General features: G+C 44.3%; 1 protein-coding gene across 2 annotated transcripts in view; it reads right to left on the bottom strand.

Annotated features, from left to right (window-relative positions):
* Nucleotides 1-23876, bottom strand: part of MEGF11 (multiple EGF like domains 11) — a 212456-nt gene that overhangs the window by 11397 nt on the left and 177183 nt on the right. The window contains exons 17-21 of one of the 2 annotated variants that reach the window (XM_074155366.1): nucleotides 23505-23633; nucleotides 20680-20808; nucleotides 20291-20524; nucleotides 13823-13941; nucleotides 5580-5646 (exon numbers count right to left, since the gene is read on the bottom strand). In XM_074155366.1, coding sequence (XP_074011467.1) covers nucleotides 5580-5646; nucleotides 13823-13941; nucleotides 20291-20524; nucleotides 20680-20808; nucleotides 23505-23633 — 678 coding nt within the window. The remainder of the gene's footprint in view (nucleotides 1-5579; nucleotides 5647-13822; nucleotides 13942-20290; nucleotides 20525-20679; nucleotides 20809-23504; nucleotides 23634-23876) is intronic. The other variant, XM_074155367.1, reaches the window with a different exon arrangement.

The following is a 23876-nucleotide window of genomic DNA, read 5'->3' as shown; positions in this document are numbered from 1 at the left end:
CCCACCGCTTGTCCTGAGCCACTTCCCAGACTCACCCCCAGCAAGGCTGACTGGGAAGTTTGGGGATAGTGGGGAAGCTCTTTCATATAACAGCAATTAGCTGGGTGCTTTTTTTTTTTTTTCTCTCTCTCTCCTGTATCTCGCTAGGGCAGAGTCTTGAGGGAAGAGGATGGAGCTAATTCATCCCTTGGCTCACATCCACAGGGCTGGTGCTCCCTTTCCCAGCTGTGACACTCCCAAAGGCCATCCCTGGCGGTCACACGTCCTCCAGCCAGGGCTGAGCAAGGCTCCGGGGACAGGAGCACCCAGGCAGGATTTGGGCCTCCCCGGTGCTTTCGGCAAAAAGCAGCTCACACCACACAGAGCAAGGCTGGCATATAAGAAGCTGGTGAGCACACAACTGGGGTTACAGGGTGAAAGGAGCCGTACCCATCGAGAGAGAGCAGTGACAGGGAAGAAAAGGAGATCCAGGCTGAGCCATGGGGAGGTGCATTGGACGCATAATGCAACAGCAGCACTGGAAGAGTCTCTGGCATCAGAAGACTGGGATAAATAATTTTGTTTAGGACCATAATCTAGTCTTCCCCAGTAACTTTAAAATATTGACCAGCCATGTCAGCGTTAGAGACAAAGCAAGCAGCAAAAAACACAAGAGTGATCCTGTAGGACAGTGTCCTCATAACTGCTGGAGATTGATGAGAAGGTTAGAACAAGGACCATGAAGAATAAGTGACTTATCAAAACAGAGGTTACCCAGGGACCGGTCAGCTGTGCTCACTGCACAGTCCATCCTTGTGCAAGAACGTTGCATCTGTTCCGAGCATCCTCATCAGATCTTTACAGAAATGTTCCCATTGTGACTGTGAAGACCTGACCGAAGGCTGAAGTCTTGGGGCTGCTGCGAGGATGCACCAATATCAACCCACACTTTCAGCGGCTTGGAGGCGAAGAACTCCACCTTCTGAGCACATTCTGTTAGCTCAGCTCCGCGTGAGCTCCTGCCCGTCCTACTGGAAATGTCAGGCATGACTGGAAGGGCTTCTGCAGCAGCAGAAATGACTGTGCCAGCTCTGAGTAAGCCCAAACTTGCTGCGAGACCCTCCCAGGCTGTCGTATTAATACAGGGATTGTCTGCGTGAACCTGACCTCTGGTTCCGAGTCGGGTGACAGGCACTCCTTGCCCACACTGAGCTGCAAAACAGCACATCTCCCCGCTTCAGCTCAGTTCTCGCTTCCTCCAGGGCGGCTGTAGAAAACCGAGAATCCCTCTGATGGGAGGATGGCCAAGAAAAGGTGGGATACACCTGCCAGGGCTTGATGCTGCCTTGGGAGGGCTACGTGGCCCCTCAAAACCCTTCCCAACCTGTTCCCTGTAATTCAGCCTTTACTCTTCTTTTATGCCTGTCACAATTCTGTGGGGTTTACAACCCATTTTTGTGTATTCATTGCATTTCTCAGGAGGTGAAATGAATGATGGATAAACTATTTTTTAAACTGCTAATGTAGTTAATGTGGAAAAGGCCTAAACAGGTCAGGAACCTGCACTTCAGGGAAGTCTAGGTTTAAGTTTGAAGCTAAATTGTCTGCTGGGGTGAAATCACAGTCTCGGCTGGAAATATTTTTCCACACCTCTTGGCTTTGAGAAAAATGCAAAGTCAGCTCTGAATCAAACTTTGCGGCTTTGGTCCTCTGGAATAAATCCAGCTTTGAGTCACTCAGGAGATGCTGCAAATCACACTTTAGTCTCTGCATTGAGGACTGCTGTTAAAAAAACATCACAGATAAAACCATTTCTGTCTGCAGCCTGCTGTGCCCAGCACTCAAGCTAATGAGCATAACGACCTTCTCTGAACTCAGTAGGTGGTTTAGGACTTTCAGCTTGCTTGGAACAGGAGCTGGAAGCTGGACTCTGCAATTGCTTAATGCAGACTGGACTAGAGCAAGTGAAATTAGTCACAGGGCAACCAATTCTGGTTCTGCAACAAGAGACAGCGAATAGAAAATGCAAAGACATGCCATTCCTTGAAAATAGGAGTAGGCTGCATTGAACAGGGAGTGACACGCAGCGAAGGTGACAAAGCCACCTCTTCTTGGCACCACAGAGTCCCCAAACTCTGATGTCTCGAGCAGACGTCTATGAGAATTACTTGTGCACGGTTACAGCCTGAAACGTGCCCATCACTAGACTCCAACTCCATTTAACAGACACGATTACCTCCCCGACAAACTGGTATTTGAAGCCCACAAGCAAATGTGGCAGCGGCAAAATCACAGGCTTTGTTCTGCTCCTTGCATTTCCCAGCTGGGAAGAATACAAACCTGGCAACTGAAGTCCTGCAAAACTGAGGCAAAATTCCTGCAGTCTGATAAGATCCACTGTGTATCTAAGTACAGTGGATATACATATGCATACTTATATATATAGTATATATGCAGAGACATCCATTCACATACATAAGACCCATGTTTTTCTACACAACTCCTTCCTGCTAGGCTCAAGGAGAGCCCGTTTGGTATCAGAGGGAACATATGCATTGACTTAGAGAGGAGTTACATTGGGTCCTGAATTAAGACTAGTTTTTCTTAGCCTCATGTACAGCAAACAGCCTTTGGCCACCAGCCCCACGCTCTTCCCAGGAGCTGGTGCTGGGTCAGGTGGATTCACTCTCCTGGTTCCTTGCCATGTTCGCTCTGTCTCCTTGATCTGGGCTGCTGTGGCAGTGCGTAGGACACGCATCTGAAATATGGTCTCTGGTGGGCTTTGAAATGGACTATTCCTTTGGCCCTGAGCCCCCTTGGTATGAACAGCCCTTCCTCTGCTCCCTCAGGGAACAACTTTCTTCTTGTCCAAATAAAATGTCTGAGGAATGAATCCTGGCTCAGCAAAGGCCAATGATGCAAACTGTGAGCAATCAAAAGGTGTTTTCCAAAGCTGTAAAAGTGCAGCCTGCAAGAGCGAGGAGAGCAAAGAGGGGTTAATTAAAGCACTCACGCGTCTGTTACCTGTGGGATTGCCTTTGTGAGATACACAAGCAAATAGAAAGCAGATGGTCTTTCCAGAAAGCATTCTGTTGATCCTCTTTTAGACACAGATCTAGAGATACGTTGGTTGGAAGTGAGGAGCTGCAGTGCCAAGCGCATGGAAAAGGGCATGATACCAACAACCAGCTGAGCAGGAGCCCTCTGCTTCTGCTGGAAATACTCTCCTGCCTCCTCCTGAGCTGCTCCCGAGTCAGGCAGCATCTTCTCCTTGGGAGCAGCTGCTTCTCCTGCTCTCCCTGAGCTGTGAGATCAAAGGGGAGTCTAACCCTGCATCCAGTGTGGTATCGAGAAGCAAGGTTTTCCTCAATAGAAGAGCCCCTGAATGCTTACATCCAGTCTGAGCAAAGCCATGACCCTGGAAAGTGATGGCATGTGCATTTCAAAATACCAGAGGTGTCAGCCTGGGACAGGTCTGGACAGCATCCAACTTTGAGCACAGTATTTGATCAGAAATGCATTTCACAGGTTAAAAAAAAGTAAAAAAATTAAGAAAACTCCTTACGATTACAAGTTGTGGAAGATGAGTTAATTTTCATATGGATATTCTTAAGATTTCCTTTCCTCCAACAATAATTCATATTTATGACACTTGCGATTTCTAACAAGCCTACAGACATTTTTGAGAGCCTGATGCTCATCTGGTTGGTCCAAAAAGCCTGTCCTTTGCGACCCCGCCTCAGCCAGAGGAGTCGCTCGCTGAAGAACCAGGGAGGCGACCAGAAGAGTTGAGGGTTTTCCATCCATTCCAAATGTCTCTTCAATTTCCCTTTAAGTCCTCTGCCCTGCCTCCAGCTCACTTACACATCTGCTCTCTATAATATTTCACGGGATCACAGCAGAGGAGTTGTCCACCGCTACTTTAACTATTTTTAACTGAATCCAGGCGTGGAAAATACTTGGCTGCGATTCCAATATGTGAGCTAGGGCATCTGTGCCATAAAAGCTGAGGCTCATAGTGGGATGAGAAGGTGATACACGTCCTAACTCTACGGTACTTCCATGCAAGATCTCCTTTGTGACCTTATTAGGCTTCATTTATATTTTATGTTTACAATTCAAAATTAAAGTTTTTTGCTTTCTTCTGTAATTTGTGCATGTAAGTGCAGCTTTCATTGCACAAAAGTAATTACACAAAATTAAAACATTTTAGTTTCATGTAAAAATGGCCTTGATCTGAGCAAGAATTCGACATTATGAAGGCTAGCATAAGCAAGCATTAATTTTGGTTCTGAAAGGGAAGGAAAAAACCTCTCATTGTTATCAATTAGTGTGAAAAAGACATTTTGAAAGAAACAAAGGAAAAAAAAAAAAAAAAGAAGAGAGAATCTGGGATGCAAAATGCCATGGAAAAAATTGTGACTGTTTTGCTGGAGACCACTTAACTGAACTATTTATCACTTCTACATCATTCTTACTGCAAAGGCATTTAACATCACTTCTGCTGGTAAAATAAAATGCATGAATGCAGGACAAATGTGGCACACGGGGAGTTCAGGACACCGCAAGATAAAAACAAATAAAGCTAGTGAGCAAAGCAGTAAAATGATAAAAGGAAAATTAACTTGATTTGAGGAGCATTTGGAAATCCTCACCCCCTCCAGCTCCCCATGTTAGGCACAGATAAACACAACAGCGGTTCTGCAGCTTATTATACAGAAGAAAACATTAATGATTGATAATGATGGAAAAGGTTTTGCATCGAAGCTTGACAGGTTTGTGATTTTCCTGATGCAGGGAAGACCAGAAGAGCAGTGACAAGATGTGATGCCTGGTGGTGTCCTATATTAATTCCTTTGCCATGTGAGCTCTGAGATAGTTGACCTTAAAAATCCTGTAATACCACTTAATACTGCACTTTACCCCATACTGCAAATTTTCAGTAAGATATTAGTAATCCCACTAAAGGAAAGGGCAAATGCTTTCTGCCACTCACAAGACAGGAAAACAAATGGCATCAAAGCACTAAATCTGGAGAGGTTTTGAGATAAGAGCTGCTAAAAAGTCTGTTAAAACTGAAGCCAGGGAGAATAAACTCGGGAAGGGCAATTAAACTTCACTCCTGGCTTGTTTGCACTGGCTAGTCGTTCAAAATTGCCTGAAAAACGGCTACTTTATGATTAACTGGGAGATAACAGGGTGTATCACACACTCAGGCTCCTGCCAGAGTTTTATCAAGATGCCAGTATTTAGTGCTAAACTTTATAAGGCATGAAAGAAGAACTAAAATCCCAAATTTGAATTTTTAATGTTCTAAGTTAGTCCTTAAAAAAACATTTATAGAGCAGATGATAGTGATTCAGCTGAGCAACCTGGGAAGGGGGATTAGAACGAATATTGACTCTGCTTTCCCAATCTGCGGTTTGTGGTTAAGGAAACAATTTTCAATTCTCTATCTTTCACTACTGGCAATTCTGACTGTGAAATAAAGACAACACCGATATTCTTCATTATTGTTAATGCCTTTATGAAAGGCTGATTTGGATTTGGAATTGCTCTAAAGTCTACTAAAGTGATTAAATTGTTTAAAAATTACTGACCTAGTTCATTCAGATAGCTGTAGGGTCTCCAGTCTGCAGTTTCTCTGTCAAGGATTTTGTTACTGAGCTGTTCAAAAAGTATGATAATGGGTTAATGCTGAAATAAACAGACAGTTCCCACCCAAGACTTCAGCCCAACGATGTCACGAATAAAAATGGGAGATGACTGTTACCTTGGCCTCACCATTTCGGTTCTTTATCTGTATGAATTTGACGGTTGTTCACTAGCATTAGGGAAAATCACAAAGGAGAGTCACTTCACCAAGCGAATGAACACAAGCATGCTGGAAAAGACTGGATTTCCCTCAGTAACCAGTAATCACGACTGGAACGCCCGCGTACAGGGAGTGACATGCTGGCAGTTGCAAAATAACTAATGAAGACGGATGGATCAAAACCATCGACACAAGCATGCAGGTAGGAGCTGTTGGGAACAAAGGGGGGTTGCTGATACTTCTATGTATTTAGTTAAAAGAGATGTAATGGCTACAGGATTTCTCTCAATTCAAGGAAAATAACGTTGGCAATAAGGAAGCATAAAGCCCCATCCAGGGCTGCCATCCAGATCCTGCTGTTGGAAAAACACCTCTTGCAGGGCGGCAGCTGGGACCCTCCGTGCCCAGCGCAGCCGGAGAGGGGTGGTACCAGCTGGGGAAGGGGCTATGGCATTAACCACACGTGTCAATGTGCTCCTCATTCTTCTGCTCTTTGTAGCAGCATCACTCGAGCTAGGTAATGCCTTAAGCACAACGCCAAGGGGCAAGCACAGCGTCTGCCTGAGGGATGGGGATTTTGGGGACCTGCAGCGAGCTCGCTGGAGCGTCTCTTATGGCAGCAGCGACAGGAGAGGGGCTGCTGTTTTGAGGGTGCGTGGTTCCACCAGACTGGGGCACCACAGCCAAAGCAGCTGGTGATCTTATAAGTGTGAAACACCGGCCCAGGTTGCCCAGAAAAGCTGTGGATGCCCCGTGCCTGGAAACATTCAAGGTCACATTGGATGGGGCTCTGAGCAACCTGATGTAGTTGAAGATGTCCCTGCTTACTGCAGGCAGATTGGACTAGGTGGCCTTTAAAGGTCCCTTCCCACCCAAACTATTTTATGATTAGGAGAGTCCCAGCAAGGAGGGTCTGCGAATCACTGTAGTTGCTAAAGCTGCTGAGCTTTCCACCTTGATATTTTTCCCTTGAAAGCCACACCTGCTGAAAGTACAGCTGGTCCTGACAAAGTGTCAGTTCAAGAGCAAATCCCAACCCCGTTTCTTAAAAATTAAAGTTATGATGCCATCATTGCTCTCCTGTGTCTGCTTCCAAACTGGAAAGCCTCCTGCCTTTGTATCAGAGGGTTCAGCTCTGCTATTTTACTGCATTTACAAGAAAATGCTTAACAATAAAAGAGGTTAAAATTAAAATATTCAAAATTATGAAAACATTTCATTTTTCCTGATCTCTCATTAATTTTTGCTTAGCTTTCATAACGGTTTTTAAGACCTGGAACAAAAAAACCCCACTGATGTGTTGAAGTCTATCGGGATATAAAATCCCAGCTGGCACCCAGCACCTACAGCCAGACCCCAAAGGTATTGTCACCTACCTTCAGAGTCCTATTGAACAGCCTCCGGTGCCACAGCCACCCCACTTTCGGGGTGCAGCAGCCCCACATTGTCCCTTGTGTCTGCAGAGCAGCCGCTGTCCCCAGACACTGCGGATGGCTTTGCAGGAAGCCCAGAGTCTGGGTTTTGTTCTGCAAATAGGACTTCCTTGGTGTCCCACAGAGCTCCTGGTAAGAGCTGGTGGTGCATGGCCACCTCAGGGAAGGGGGACACGGCCCTCTGCTCTCAGGACATGTAGTCTCACACGTCTGCTGAGTGAGTGGTCACAAATATCTTTATGTTGTGCTGCCAGCTGAGGAGCCCAGCGAAGGGTGAGGTGCACTGGGCAGGGTGCTGCGCAAAGAGACACCGTGGCCCGAACCCTGTTTTGGAGAGATTTCCTTAAAGGAAACAGCCAGATGGGGAGGGATAGAAGGGCCGTCCCAGGTAGCAGCCAGGGACACTGCTCCGTGCCGTGTCACGTGGACACAATCTCAGGGGCAATCACCAAGCAAAAGGATTTAGCCAGTCGGGTCTGCTGCAAGGAGCACACCGTGACCTGCAAGGAATCACCATGTCACAGGAGGTGGAGACCAAGAGGAGGAGATGGGGCTGGGAAGCCGTGCAGCTCCTCTGCCCCTTGGTTTAGGTCATGACCACACTGGGGAGGGCTTAGGGTCAGGAAGTCTCCTCTGGCAAAAATTCCTCTATAAATAAGGCATGAGGGAGCAGCAGAATCCTCCCAGCCAGCCAGAGGTTCCTCTGTGAGCGTCCCCAGAGCTGGGTCACTGAGGAGAAAGCTGCAGAGCTCTGCAGCCTCTCCCTTATCTCCAGGGAAAGCATCTGCAGATACTCCTCTCTACCAGAAGCACCACGTTTAGGACAACTACGCTATATATTACAAACTGCACATTGACATGTGGAAGCTTTTATCTGATCGCAGAAACTGGGTTTCATTTGGAGGAAGATCTGTAACAGCCAGAGGCAAAGCCTTGCCCCCATTGACTGGATCCTTGCCGATTGAATCCCATTGATTCCGGATGCAGAAAGTCGCCTGATACGTCACCAAATGTAACCTCCCCTGGCTTAAACAGACACAGGAGAAACCACAGTGCAAGCACTGCAAAGGGACAGGAGACAGCACAGGTAGAAAAGGCTGTGCACACACACACACACACACACACACAACGTTGGGTCTCTCTACAAGCAACTGCACAGTATTTTTAGAGCTATTCAGCTGAAGCTTTTACACAAACAGGTTTCATCATTTGCAAAGCACGTAACTGTGCTCCAAATGGGCTGACCTCCAGCCTGGAAGAAAGATTCAGGACACACAATGGCGTGAATTCACCAACCACACACACAGAAGGATATGCGCGCGTGTGTACATATATATACATACATCCGTATGTAAGCATACTCACAGACACACACACAGAGACAGATTGATGCACGCTGGGATTGAAAGCAGCCCATTTCAAATCCACCTGAAAGCCAGGCTCTGGATGAAAGAGACCCTGCTGCCGAGCCACCAGCACTGACCTTGAAAGAGGCATTAATTCAGGGCAGTTCTGTGCCCTGCTCTGTGCGGGAAGGGAAGCCGGATGATCACAACGGTCCCTTGCGGCCCCACAGTCCATGAATCTCACATCAGACAGCACCAGCAGCGCAGTGATAGCTCTATCTACCACCTCGTCCTGTTCCTTCTCATTTTCTGTCTCTGTATATTCCCACTAAGGGAATACGTGTCATCAGCTCATTAGGCACCTTTGCACCAGCCACTCTCCTCAAGGACATGCCCAGAGCAGGGAGAAAGTTGATAAAGCCGGTTGCCTGCAATATTTCTGGAGCAATCATTGCCCGAGAGCAACGGCTGCGACTGCACATCCTTGCTCCTGGCACGGGCTGTGCATCTGACGTCTCCCAGTTGACAACACAGGAGTCATCTCTTTATCGCCCAGCAGCTCCTGGTTCTTCCCCAAAACCGGGAACAGAAACCCTGACAGCAGGGATACGGTAGGGATGGATGGGGCAGTCAGAGCACACAAGCGATGAAAAGCAGGTCGGTTTTTAGTGTGGTCACAGAGGAAGGCAGCTGACGTTGCTGGCCCTACGCTCAGCCCGTGTAAATCAGCGCAGCCCCACTAAGGGCACTGGCAGCTTTCATCCGTGGAGCCCACAGCTTTTTTCTTCATTTCAAAACTTGCAGCAATAACACGAATTGCTGATTTTTTCAATCCAGCTGTACCATTTAGATCACATTTATTAAAGCCTTTGAGTTGCTATTAAAAGCTGTGTTTTTGCAGGGTTTATAAATCAGCTCACAAACCTAAAATTTGGCATGAAGAGCTACGGGCTAGAATTGATTATTTATTTTTTTTTTAATGAAATGATTTGGGGACATTTTTAAGTTTTTCAGAATGCAGTAATTATGAAGAAATGTGATTATAGCTGTCTCTTTGTGCTACTATCATTTCTTAACACACTATAATTTGTTAACTTTTTTTTTTTTTTTTTAAGATAGACGATACTTCAATTTTTAGTGTGAAGCAAAATTGCTTTTCTGGAGGAAAAAATACTTCATAGTAAATGTGTCCACTAAAATTCCTAGCGTGTAATTGTAGCAATTTGGTTAAAAATACCTTATATCTGGCAACTTTTCCTTTAAGATCAAGGAGATACAGGCATGAGTAAAGCAAAGTAATTACCTGCCCACCTGAAACAGCGGGGTAGATCACAGTAGCAAGCTGATCACCAAGGTGCCATTTGTCAATGCTCAGGTTTTCTAAGGAGTCTGTGGTGATTAGGGAAGTAAGTGCTGGCAGGAATTCCATCATACCTCTGTCCTCCGAGACAGCAATTCCTAAGAGATTTGCCATTACCTTCTCTGACTACTCACTTCACGTTTCCACGGTCCAAGAGGGTGTTTCTCAGGTTTAGGTGGCCATCCTGAGCGCTCTGCAGCGATTCTGTATTTGCAGTATTCCTTTTTCTTGGGCAAGTTTTAGTCAAAGGTACTTTAATGATGCTTTCTGTGGTTGAATTCCTTTTTATTAGCTGGGTGACATCCAGTCAGACCATTTCCAGCGACCTCTGTTTTGCAGGTTCTAATTTTATGTGAAGTCTTTGGTAGAATGTAGAACTTCCTTTAATAGATGTGAAGCTGCTGGCTTTAAAAATTCAGGACAGCTAATAGCGATTGATTTTTATGATGTCTGTAGAAACCAGCAACACCTGGGCTCTAGCTGTGATGCTGCTCTCCTTTGGCAGGGAGTGAGGGTGGAATTAAGAACTTTGCCAAAGAGCGAGGTGAGAATCTTCCATTTGCTCATGGCATACAAGTGCAGCAGCCTCCTGCTTTATAAAGAGTATTTTTCACACACTTTTGGAGACTTTTGTAAAAGGGAGATGTATTCCTACACAACTCAAAACCTCAAATATGGAGCTGGCATTGAAGCGCTGAGAGTGGTTCCGTGAACGGTCCCACCGAACTCCCTCTGAGCAAATTAGGACTTCAGCGTCTGAAAATCTGGTCTCTAACGCCAGCGATGAGAGCTCTGGTGAAGGCAGAGGTGCGGAGGTGAGTGTGTATCTCTAGTTATCTGCTTTGGAAAATTGTGCAGTAATTCTGTGGCAGAGTTTCACTTGAGTTCACGTACAATACTCCTTGATAACTTGCAGCATCGTCATTATTTGCTGCTGCACGTGTCATAAGAGTAAAGGCAAAACCTACTTGTAAGAGCTAATATGGAAAGGTCGAATTTTGGTTTTCTGCCTCCTCCTTACCCCTGGAGATGCAGAGCCATTCTCCTGGCCCTTGCATAGAGACACAGCTCACCCCTTCCACCTCCTACTGGCTTTAGGGACATGGACTGGAAGGGCTTCGATCACCGAGTCCCTGAGTCCAGCTACCTTTTACTGCAAACACCCAGCTAAATAATCGCTTAGATAGCTGATCAGGCTCCATTTTAACAGTAATCAGATATCTTTGTCCCATTAGTTTTACTGGGAAGCTATTCCAAAATCTCACTGATCTGATGTTAGAAATCTAGTTTCCAGCTTCGATGCATTCATGGCCAGTTCATCCTCATTTGTTATTGTGCCAGCTCGGTCATCTAACTTAAATAGCTCTTCTCCCTCCTAGTGTTTACCTCGTTGTATTTATAGATGGCAATCATACTCCCTCTCAGCATTCATTTTGCCAGATAAAAGAAGCCAAGCCTTTTTTTAGTCTCTTCTCATATGCTCCCCCTTATCCTCCCACTTGCTTTTCGCCTGCATGTGTTCCACTCCGAGCACTCCCATCGCACAACGAACCAGTCCTGTATACACCAGGAGGATTTTAATGCCTTCACTCGTACTTGTCCTTTTTTTTTTTTTTTTTTTTTTTTACCTTCAGGACATGTGTAGGGTCCTGAGCAGTGGCCAGATGTCTGTCTGGCAGAGGGGAAATGAGGAGCTGAGCCCGGTCCTAGAAGAGATGCGGGAGGGCTTGGCACCGCTCCATTCCTATGCAGACAGACCTGTCTCACAAACTACGGTCCTCAGCGCCGCGCTGGACCTTCTGGCTTCTGCTTCAGCCATCCCTGCCCACCTTGCTTCCCATGTGAAGTAGTAGGAAAACGGATATAGGAGGAAACAGGGAAGATAATATAGAGCGAAGAGAACACCAAGGGAAGAGGAGAGAAAAGGCAAAATAAGACAGAGAGAGAGAAGAGGACGAGAGGGGCAGGGGGAGCACACGAGAGAGCCTCAAACCGGAGCAGGGCTGCATCTCCCTCCCCATTGCCCTGGCTTTGTACCTTTGCCCAAGCTGTCTCTCTGAAAGAAGTGAGAGAGGAATGGCTCCAGTCCATCGCCTCGAGGCAGGATCTCCTTTGAGCACAGGGAGGAAAACAGCCAGGGCTCTGGCTCAGCAGTTCAGAGATGCCTCTGCTGGTTTTTTGTTTTTTTTTCATTCTGCATCTGTGCTGGTTCCTTTGTGACCCCAGCTGGCACTATAAAGAAATGAATCCTCCAAGTACAACTTGTGCACATCTCCCTGCAGAAGGAGGGAATGGCACCAGACAAACTGATTTGGAAATGAAACTCGTTAAGGCAGCCATTAGGGGCTTTATATGCTCTTTTGTCTTACTTGGCTGGAGAACTGCATAGACAGAAGCAGCATATTTTTGGCCATCCTCAGCTATTCAGTACTGCAAAGCATTCTCATGAATAAGTAAGATAGTGGGAGATCTAAAGGACAAGTCAGGCTATATATATATTTTGATAAGTGCCCTGAAAATACCAGATCCATTGGGGTTTTTTTGTTTTTTCTCTTTTGAGCACCAGGACAACCTGCTGACCGACTACTGGTAGCCAGTACTGCAGCAAGGCAAGCAGCTTTCAGGCTAGTCCAAATGCATCTCTTGGATTTTAAACATTTTTGGCAGCTTCACATTTGAAATAGCTTTGTGACAAGATGGCACTGCAGGCTAAGAAATAAAGATAGGTGCTTGCTTTGACCTTTTCTGAATTCATTTAAATTACGGCAACAGGATTAGTGGTCCAGGCCCACACTCGTGGTGCTCATCCTGAATTTGACATTACAAGCACTTGCACTTTCAATTTGGGGAGCAAAAAGGCATGATGCAAGGGGACCATCTACATTGGAAAACGTATTTACACATCTGTCTAAACTTTTGTTTGAGAAATCTCTGGAGCCGGCCCTTTTATTACATTATAATGAGATTTTCTTTTAATAACCAAGAAATTACTTACAGCAGCACACGTAGAAATATTTTCGCATACCCTGTCTTGTAGAATAGGCTCTTTTTTGCATTAATCTTATTCTCATGGCTTTCCAGTTAGCAGAGCTATGTCTGGATTAAGACGACACAGCCTGCAATTACTATCATTTTTAAAGCTGACAGCCTCGATGAAATCAATTGCATTTCCTTTTGCCTCTGCTCCCTACCCTTTGCCCCACCTTGGCTGATCAAGGCTCTAAAGGAAGAGCTGTCTCACTATTTACCATTTCTAGATCTATTGCCTAAGTGGTGAATTGAGTAATAGCATAGTCCGTGAACGGTCCTAGGGAATCACTAGCAACACATGATAAGTAAGATACTCCTGGATGCTCGAGCAATACCGTCTGAATAGCTCTGCCGGAGAGCCATAGGTAAGAGCAGAGCTCTCAGAATGCCCCTGGACGAGGATGGTGCTCAGAAGCACCCTAGATACCTGCTCGCATCTATTTGCTCGTCTGTGTCAGCAGGAAACTCGTGTGTCTCCTGAGCTGGGAAACAATGATATAGCAAAGTTAGATTACTGACTTAATGCTTCATTGATTTACTTCTGTTATATTAACGGATAATTACAATTATCTAGTTATTTATCTTTTCTGAGAAGCAAACATACCTTATAGCGGCTAAGACACCGAGGCTTATTGACCCAGACAGGCATGTGCTGAAACTCCAGTTACCACACACAGATTATGAAGACACACACAGGGAAAAGCAGACCTTTTTGTGTCTGTCAGAGCTACGATGTCAGGAACTGCTACGCTGGACTTTTAAATAATGCTGGCAGCCAACAGGATCCAACAGGCATTGCTTTGGTTGATTTCCTTGAACTGATAAGAACATTGCTACGGTGCGGTAGGGTAATATCTACCTTACTGGAGCTGTTTCCATCCAGATTACTGGTAAAGAAGCGTGAAGTCACACCACATGAGAGAGTGTGGTAGCTTGGATTGGAAAAGCAATGTACACTGCCGCTACCTTGAGATATATCTGGGAAGAAAACAAGTCATCACAAAATACTTTGGAAGCCATAACGATTTTTAAGATACTGAAAACATGCTAGAGACAACCTAATTTAGAAAACTTGGTTAAAGTGCTGGGTGTTACAAAACATCTCCAGATAAAATCTATCCTGCATTATCATAGCGTGAAGCTCTTGACTATTAGCATTAAGTATAAGATAAAAAAGCAAAATATTTAATTAGTACAATGTTATCTTTTTCGAAGATCTTAAAAAAAGTAATTCCTGACAGTCCGGCTCCTTCACAGATAAGGGAAGAAATGCAAAATTCAGGAGATGGATGGTCTGGAGCAGTTTCTTCCTTAAGCATGTGTAAGAGTTACTGAGGAGAATAACCCTTGTAGTTATCAAACAATTATTAAAACTATTTTTGTTACAAAGAAGGTAGTTCATGTTAGAAATCAAGGTGCTATAACCGTACCAAGGACTCCGGAACATTTTACATAACTTTTTGTGCAAAGGCTTAGAAAAAAAGAAAGCTGCAGCACTGAAAGGCAAACTTGGGCAGTCACATTGTTACACGGAGAGATGCTTCATCTATTTCCTCACTCTAACTTATGAACACATTTTACTGAACAAAATAATTTACCAAGAAAGGCATCATATTTGTACTGGCAGTTCTAATGAAAACATCAATCCCAATCTGGTTCCAGCTTAATAACAAATTGATAAATATTTCAAAGTACCATCAGAAGAAAGAATGAAAAATTTAAAATGAAGCAGCATCATTTAAACAGCCAAGCCCTGTAAGAAGTAAATGCATGGGTTAGTTTTAATAAACCACAGGCTTAAATTCTAGGCCGAAAGGTTAGTTTTAGGAAACACCTTCACATGGAAAGGGTAATGAAGTGCTGTGGTGGCTGCTTGTCCCCATCACCAGAGATCTTTGATGAAGGGTGGCAGGAGATGGGTGAGGAGGGACAGGGACCCGGTCGGTGCTGGCTGCAGGAGGGGGGTCCCCAGTTAGCATCGGCCACCTCTCCTTGCCCTCTGCGTTCCCGTGAACATGCACTTTGCTTTGCTGACATCTTGTGGAGATCTAGATTTAGCTTAATTTACTGCTAAATATCCTGTTTCCACTAAGTGGTTTTATCTGCAGGGTGTCTGTGAGAGAAGCGCCGTGGCACACAGCTGAGAGAGGAGATGGCACAGGCACATCCCTCTCTGACCCTGCGTTTATTTTCTGCTGAAACACGCAGAGCAATTTTTAAGGTCAGCTGTATTTTGTGGCGAGTGCAGGGCCTTTTAGCCCTAGCTGTTTTCAGAGGTTATTGCTAACACAGTGTCTCAGATCAGGATGTGATTCCAGAATTAAAGTCTTTGCGTTTAACTTCCTTCAGCTGGCCAGTGCTCAGCTCAGCAGCCGGGCTGCCAGGACTTAGCCATCTCCCCTAACTATAACTTTGTGATATTTGCAATAGAATTAACAAGAAACAGGTACTTCTTGGGGTCTGCAAATGAGAGCTGGGGCTGCAACCCAAACACAGCCATCAGCGTACGCCCATCGCAAACACAGCCGCTCACATACAGCCCTGAACCTGCTCAGGAGGGACTGGCAGCTCCCCAGGGGCACAGAACTCACCCACCCTTCCCACAACCCACCATCCCAGTTAAATATAGACGCTTGCATCCACGTCTTTCTGCTTTGTAGGTGAGTGTTGATGGCTGAGTCACACCAGCTCTCGGCTCTGCCTTCCCCCTTCCCTTATCTGTCGTGCCCTCGCTCAGCTGCAGGCGAGAAGGACCGGCTCGGAGGAGAAGAGGCACGGTCCCCTGCCTTTGCTGCCAGATAAGAGGGCTCATACCGACCTTACTGCAAGCCAGCCGACACATTACAACTTCGCACCCAGCTTATCTGGCCGTAGCTTGTTTCGTGCACCCGAAATGAGCTGCAGGAAAAGTCTAACAGGCTGCCCTACTAGTTAGCACAGTGCTGCATTAATGGATCTGAGCTCATACACAAACCTGCATCACCAAAAATCTTCTCTTCCTTCACTGCAGGCAGCACCATACACTCAGAATTCCTCCTTCTACACAGTTCCATTTGGTCGATATTTAAGTACCCACCCAGGCTGATTTACCTTGATAGCGCAGTCCATTTTCTACACATTTATTCATGAAGCTCTTACAACTGCTGGCTGGAAATACATCAAATTCAAATCTAATGCTATCCCAGTTGAAAAAAAAATAAAACACAACCCACAAAACCCCCTCTCTATCCCAAAGGTGAGAATTTTATTCTGCTCTGAACAGGAAGCAAAGACTTGTATGCCTGAAAGAAAAGGAATTATTTAAATGAAAACAAAATAGAAAAAAACCCCAAAGGTTATGTTAATGTTAACACGGGGAGATCAGTCCTGTGAAGGGATCCATAATGGCAAAGTCCTGCCGTGAGCCCCTCAAGCCTGAGGCTGAGCTCCAGGGGAAGACCCGTGAGGTCTGGATGAAGGCCAGGATGCTCTATCACTTGAAAGACCGAGCTTCTGCTCCGAGCCAGGGCTGCGAGGGGACACAAAGAGCACGGGTCCCCATCCTGCAGCAGCAGCAGGACAGTGTAGTGTGGAAACTGGGCACACGGCCAACCGTGAAAAAAGGGAAAAAGCAAGCACTCTGCAGTGAATACAGACCCAGATATCGTAAGCTGCAAAATGGAACTGTTTTCTTCTTATTATTGTGTGGCTCTTCTCCACCCATGCAGAGTGTCAGTGGGGTGGCTGAAGACTCCAAGCAGGAGGGTTCACTCTGTCACCTTCTACTACGCATCATCTGCAGATCATTTCTGTAAATGTCACGTCTAGGCTGCAGGATCCATGATGCTGTATTTGTATCGAGCTTTGCTTAGGTTTTGGCTCTCAGCACAGGATTCACCCGTAGCAGAAAGTTTGTTAAGACCTTGATAAGACCTCAAGCTTCACGTCAGCCCATAACCAAGTCTTTGTGAAAGTCCTGAAAAGAAATCTCTGCCGTTCCCCAGTGCTACCGCATAGCTCTCCCTTCTCTCCCCATCTCTTTGAATTAAACAACCTGCACTTTAAATTCTTTTGTTAGACGCAATGCACCGTTCTCATGCTGGGGAGCACAATTTTTATTCCAAGCTTATTTAGGAAAGTCTGCTCTCAGATCCATGTGCTGTGGTTAAGCTCTCCCAGCATGGCTGGTTTTCTTTCCCACTGGCTGCTGGGCAAAGTGTGTGTTTTGCTGCCACATCCTTCATCCACAAACGCAAAAGAGTCTAAGGGCTGCCCAGGGGGTTCCCCTGCCTTATAATCTCTCTCACCCATATGCACGGATTATCAGTATCAGAAGAGCTGAAGACGTAAAGACCAAAAACATCCTCCAGAACTAAATTAATGTGCTGGAAGAATTTGCTGCCTCCAGGAGCTAGGGATCTGCATATGTGACTCCGTTCAGAAACAACGACAACACTACCCTAACAAGAGTAAACAAGCAAAATAACAACAGTGGTGATTCAGGTTAGCCGTGATAGGGCGGGATACTGCAGTCATGGTGCAGGTGGAATTCCTGCCGAAGTCCACAGGTTTACATCAGATTATATTAATTAGACAAGTACATCAGCATAGTATTCTGCCCCTAATATGCAAACAAAACTTCAGGTGAAAGCTGAAATCCCTGTTACCTCTATGTAATATTGCTGCTGTCCTTCAGCGTCTGCTGCAACGCACAAATGCACACAGGCACTTACACACACACATGTTGTTCTTGCCATCCAGCCATGCTGAGTCCCTGTTTCTGATCTGTGATCTTGTCTCAGTACCCATCTCCTCATTTTCTGCTGGGGAAGATGCATGTCAGCACCTTTTGCTGTCTCTGCGCTATGGAAGAGAAAGGCTGAAAACAGCATCAGTAAGGCCAAGCCTGGGAAGGCTACTGGTGGGTGGAAAGTTTCAGTGGGAGGATGTACTGGAGGACAGTCAGAATTTGGAAAGGAGCTTTCACAAGCCCTTGTCTAGAATTTGTAAATGCCTTTCTAAAACAAAGACCAAAACTTGAAACAATGCTGATACCTGCAGACAATTTATAATGAGATGAAGATGGAGCAGCGTGATTTCTAACTTCTTAGTCTTCCCCCTCAAGCTCAGATAGCAGAGCTTTTCAAGGCAGGAAGAAAACTGTTCTTGTGACCTCCAGAAAGAGATGGCTGACCCCACTCAGCAGCAGCTTCCTGAGTCATAAAATTTATGTTACTACAAGGACTACACAAATAAAAGAAAGAAGAAAGAAAAGGCCCAGTGTCTGCATCCCCATCACTGATTGAGAAGAATGGGAAGGAAATATTACCCAGTTTCTTTCTAGAGAAGCCCATACAACATCACTGACCTGGTGCTGTGTGGGACTGCAGGGACCTGATACTTCAGGTTTTTTACAAACGGAGCTGACACAGAGCAGCAACACCACAGGGGCAAGAATTGAATTCACTGTCATTGCCCAAGGACCAGAGGAGATCCCAGGTTCAATGCAGCTGAAGGATGTATCCAGGAATTCAGCCAGACCCAAAATAGTTTTTTTCCTCAAGTACTTAAGTACCATGTGGTATCAGGAACTCTGGGATAAGCTGCACCTGAAAGGAAAGTGAAGAACGTTGTATAAGGGGACGCAATACCCCCAAAGACATAACCTGCAAGGACAGTCCTGGACTACCAACGTCCTCAGACATAACGGCTTTCTCTCTGTGGCTGAGGAGGAAAGTCATCTGTCTATGCTAACTTTGAAGGATCAGAATATCCTTTCTCAGCATTAGTCTTTTCTTGGACTTCTTGCAGAGTGTCAGACTGGGATGCCATCAGGTCGATTGGGAAGTCTCCGTTCATGGTAAAATATGGAGGAAAAACAACTGGGGGATTTTTGTTCCCTTATCTGAAAGGAGCAGCTCAATTACTCCAGTCAGGAACTCCCAACCTCAGCAATATTCCTCTCCTTATTTTCAAATTTGCAAGTTTATTTGCAGATTTGCAAGCCTCTTAAGCAGGCTGGGTTACACATACATTAACTAGAAAAGCACAGAAGTAAATGAGGTGTAGCAGGCTTTGTAAATAAATGGATAAAGTGCCAATGTGAAAGAAATGGATCGCTGAGAAGTTCAGAACATTTTTCCCTGCCAGCAGCTGTGATCTGCTCTCTTGGAACTTGGAGCCTCGCTGCTGCTGAGATGGGCCACAGTTGTCTTTTCCATGTTCATGGTCTGGCTCTTCAAATGATGTTGAAGTGACAAATTTCAGGCCAAATTGTGCTGGCAACTAGCCAAGGACCCAACGAGCCCTCTCTGGCAACATTTTCATACATTTCTTACCCAAATGGGCAGCTTAAGCAAGAGCTTGTGCAAAGCTAAAATTCAAAAATAAGAGGCAATGGGAGGCAGTCCAAGGCTGACTTTTTTTCCCTCGTCTTTTAGCTATCAGAAGAAGGAATGCTCTAGTTTCGGCCTGAGTGGTCTAAATATGAGTTTAGCCAACGGTGTTCAGCAGAAGTGAATTTAAAGAGAAGTGAAGAAGCAAAGTGCAGTCAGAGGGTGGCAACCCTGGAGGAGATAGCCACTGGAGACAGATTGGAGGAAACAAGAAGCAAGTAAAGCCATCTCCCGCCTGGCATCCTATCTGATACTGGCCATAGAGGAATGGAGAATGACAGTGTTAAAAGCTGATCACATCCTCCAAAATTTAGCCCATCTGTAAAGACAAGCTGTCCTCCACAGCAGCAGCAGAAGATAGAAAGAAGCAAGAAATGTGATCTCAGTATGACTTTTTCTTGATCTTAAAGAGCCTTCCTCTTCCTCTGTCCTGCTTTCCTCAGCTCCTGTGAAGATTCACACCAGCTGTCTAGATGATGGGGATTGGTCTGCACACAGAAGAAAGTGGCAACGATAGGATGCCCCAAATCACAAACTGCAACATAGACCAAAATAAAACCTTACGACTGACCCAGTCAATCCCATTCCTCAAGCAAAAAAAGTCGTCTTCTGAAGGTTTCACAAAGGGAAAACTTCTCTGCACTGCAAGAAGAATGCAGCCGTTTTAAAAAAAAAAAAAGGACCTGATATATCCCATGCAGCGTATTTCTTACCTAGGTACAGCCTGTATCGTGTCATGTAAACTTTCATCTATAAAGCAGCTTAAATCAGTTTTAAGTTATATTCACTTTCCTGTCCCTGTTAAGTGTTAAAAGATCATGGTAGTCAGGGGAAGGACAGAAGTGTTATTATTTTTGAGGCTCAATAACGCATGTTATACATCACAGATGCTTATATTTCCCCAACATACAGGAATATGAGTCTATATTTGATTAACATGAAAAGACCCTTACCAGAAAGTGAGTAATCTGTATTAGTCATCCTCATGGCTGGAGTATAAGATACACTTGGCATGTCATGGCCCTTCTCCTTCTGTTTCCGTCGATACCACACAAACAGTGCCAGCAAGACCATAATAATTAGAAGGAGAATAATAATTCCAATGATTGCTCCCACTGAGTGCCTCTCTGATCCAAGAGCAGGGCTAATTTTAGTATAGGGGTTTAATTCTTCCATCATAAGAGCCGCTGTTAAAAGTAATTCATAACACACTGTAAATTGAATCGTGCATTTCATTTTTGAAACACTATTTTTTTTTTTAAAGCAAGTACATCATTGGAAGGGGAGAGAGAGAAAAAGAGAGAGAGATAGATATATTTTTACAGATAGACTTTCACTGTACCTTGATCACATCGGATTCCTTTGAAGCCTGGACTGCAGTAGCAAGTCCCTGTGACATGGTCACAGGTAGCATTATTCATGCATTCACACAGTTGTTTGCAACCATAACCAAATGTTCCTGGTGAGCACTCTGGGAAGCCAAAGAAAAAGATTGGAAAGAATTCTACTTTTTTTTTGGGAATGGGTGAAATGCTTACCATAGAAAATTCAGTAGAAAAGTCTCCCCGGTTTCGGTGTCTCTAGGATAACACGCTAGTGTTAGATTATTATTATGTTAAAGCAGGAGATAAATTTATTTAATGTACAATTTGGGATATCACTTATTATGCTGTAACTTTCTGGAAAAGTCACACAAGGCTTCACAAGGATGAAACCAATAATATGTATAGAGACTTTAAAAGTCTGGTATATATTACAAGTATATAGAAGAGCATGAGCCCAGAAGCTGTAGACAACAGCATTCTCCACCAATTCCGCATATTTTTTTTCATGGGGGTAGTTGCAAAGAAAAGTTTTAATGTACCTTTATATGAACAAACTACCAATACAGACTTTTACCAAACAAATCCCACGTGCTTTCATACTCATCCCTACTAGTGCTAGAAAATTAATATACCATTGTAGCTGGAATTACAGAAATGAGCATCTGAATGATTTGATTTGCTCTGTTTCTGCATTAGGATTCCTGATGTAGAAGGAATTTCTATCCTGTCTTTGTATTTCTGTCAAAGACAAAATGATTGAATGTCCAGCTGAGAAATTTATTCATACAATTACCATGATGGGCTATTACAATAAATCTGTAGGCAGCTTACTACACTTCTTGAGGCACTATTCAATAATAAATTGAAAGAAACAACGTCTGTCACATCCTACTTATTTCTGTGGAGGAGACGCATTATTGAATCCACGCACACATGCTATGATTCTTAGAATATATATTGTTTGTTTTAAGATGTGACTTCTGGTGTGTCACTGTGAATGTTTTGCATAGCATGATGATACCTTCCCAGTGTCTCTAAGTAATTTCTAGTAGCCAAAATTTAATATAAAGTATCTTTATAATGATTTTCAGTGCATATTAAAGTTGCATCTCCTTCTTTCATCTGCAGGTCACCCCAAAAAGGAAAATAATATTATTATTGCAATGAATGGTCATTCTGATATTAACCTGTCACCTACTTAAAATGAATAAGGCCTAAATTTTTCGACTGCTGCACAGAGATGCTGTCTCCATTTAGACACTTCATCCGCAATGTGGTGTGACTGCACAATCAGCAGGATTTTCACAGAATCACAGAATCTTAGTGGTTGGAAGGGACCTTTGAGATCATCGAGTCCAACCACATTAAAAAAAAAAAAAAAAAAAAAAAAAAAAAAAAGACTCCTTCCTTTTGAGAAGGAAGGAGTCTTAATGAAGAGATACTTTTAGATTAAATAGTAGAAAAACAAATATATAAATACATTTGTAGTTTGGACAGAAAAGAAAGCCTCAGGCTTTGTACAGAGGTCAAATTAGAAACGGAGCTTCTTGCATAAAATCTGCTACGATGCAGTTCTACTATGGAACTTTTTAGTTTCCTATGTTATTTATGGTTGCAGTAAGGGCGTACACAAATTCACAGTAAATTGGCCACTTAGAGAGTTACAGTGGTGCCACATGTAATCCCTACATGAGCGTGCAAATTTGGTCCTGAGATACGTGCTTTGCTGAATGCAAGTATGTGCAAAAAGAAAAGATGTTCATGAATTCAGTTATATGTCCAAATACTTTCATAAAGATCCATGTAGTAAGCTGCGGTTAAGAAGCTTTGAGGCAGGCCTTTCGCTCGCAAATCCAGCAGGAATGTTACTGTATTACCTTACTGCCAAAAAAAAAAGGCAAGAAACCCTGTGGAATTAATGCTTTGCTAAGGTGAGACAGATTTCACCCTGCATTTAGAATCCAAGTAAGCGTGGGGGAATTTTCTTTTGATTTACTATGCTGGACAAACAAGTAGTTATTTAACTACAGCACATACAGTTTCCACTACCCTGATTCTTTGTTCTTAAAAGAAGCCATTTGGCACGGCGTGCTCGATATGCCAGCAAGGCACTGACAACAATTACAGTAAGATATGCCGGTACCCTTCCAAGGTAATTGAAGTTCGTTGTTAAACACTTGCTCACTACTCAAGTTAAACACAGACCCTTCCAAAAATGGCAAGCGGTGTTTTTTTCCTTGATCTGTTCTATCATTGTAAAGACGAATCTTTATTTGGTTTGTATCTATAGCATAATAATTTCTGCAAGAAAGCCCCAGTCACAGAATCTTCAGAGAATCACAGAATCTTCATGGTTGGAAGGGACCTTTGAGATCATCGAGTCCAACCATAATTCCTTGGAAGGCAGAGAGGAGAAAGAACTTCTTTCTTTTAACCCTTCTGTCTTCCTTGGTGCCAGGGGAACCTGGTGCTGCTGCTCTCAACAACATTAGCAAGGCAGAATGCGGCTTGTGTTCTATTAATTAGGTACGAGTTGCTGGGGAAGGCTACGTCCAGTCAGCTCTGAGCGCAGGGACTTGCTTTTATCTCACCTAACTTCAGGCCGGGAGCGGAAAGGCCTAATTTGCAGAGGATTCACTGTATTTTTTAATGCTTAAACAGACTGTCCAGCTTTCCAGAGATGCCCTCTTCTCCCTACGGATTATATATGGTGCCCGGGGTTACCTTCTTGCTGACATCAACAATTCATTTAAGAGCCTATTTCTGCAAAGAACTCCGAAATACCACCCACCCCAACCCCCTCCTCGGAGAAAGAGAAAAATGAAGTCATGCTGCTACTCACTTTGCTCACATTGTTTGCCTGTAAATCCAGTCCTGCAGGTGCACTGGCCAGTGATGTGGTCACAGTCCGCCCCGTTCTGACACTGACAAACATTGGCACAGTTTTTTCCATAAAAAGCAGCTGGGCAACCTTTCAGGAATCAGAATAAGGAAAGACTCAGAAATAAGCTGAAATACAAACTCAGATGCGTTATCAGCACAAAATACGTGGGCCTATAAATCTCTGCATTTTCAGCCTCTGTATATTTAATAACATTTATTTGATCATCTAAATGCAGAGATACTACGACAGCCAATTTTCTTGAAGTAGTGTTTCTCATATCTTACAGAATTGCCTCTTAAGTGTTTCAGAAGAACGAAAACTTGAACCCAT

The sequence above is a fragment of the Numenius arquata genome, chromosome 11 (assembly GCF_964106895.1).
Source record: "Numenius arquata chromosome 11, bNumArq3.hap1.1, whole genome shotgun sequence".
NCBI classification, from domain to species: Eukaryota; Metazoa; Chordata; class Aves; order Charadriiformes; family Scolopacidae; genus Numenius; species Numenius arquata.
This window is presented reverse-complemented; position numbering and strand designations above follow the sequence as displayed.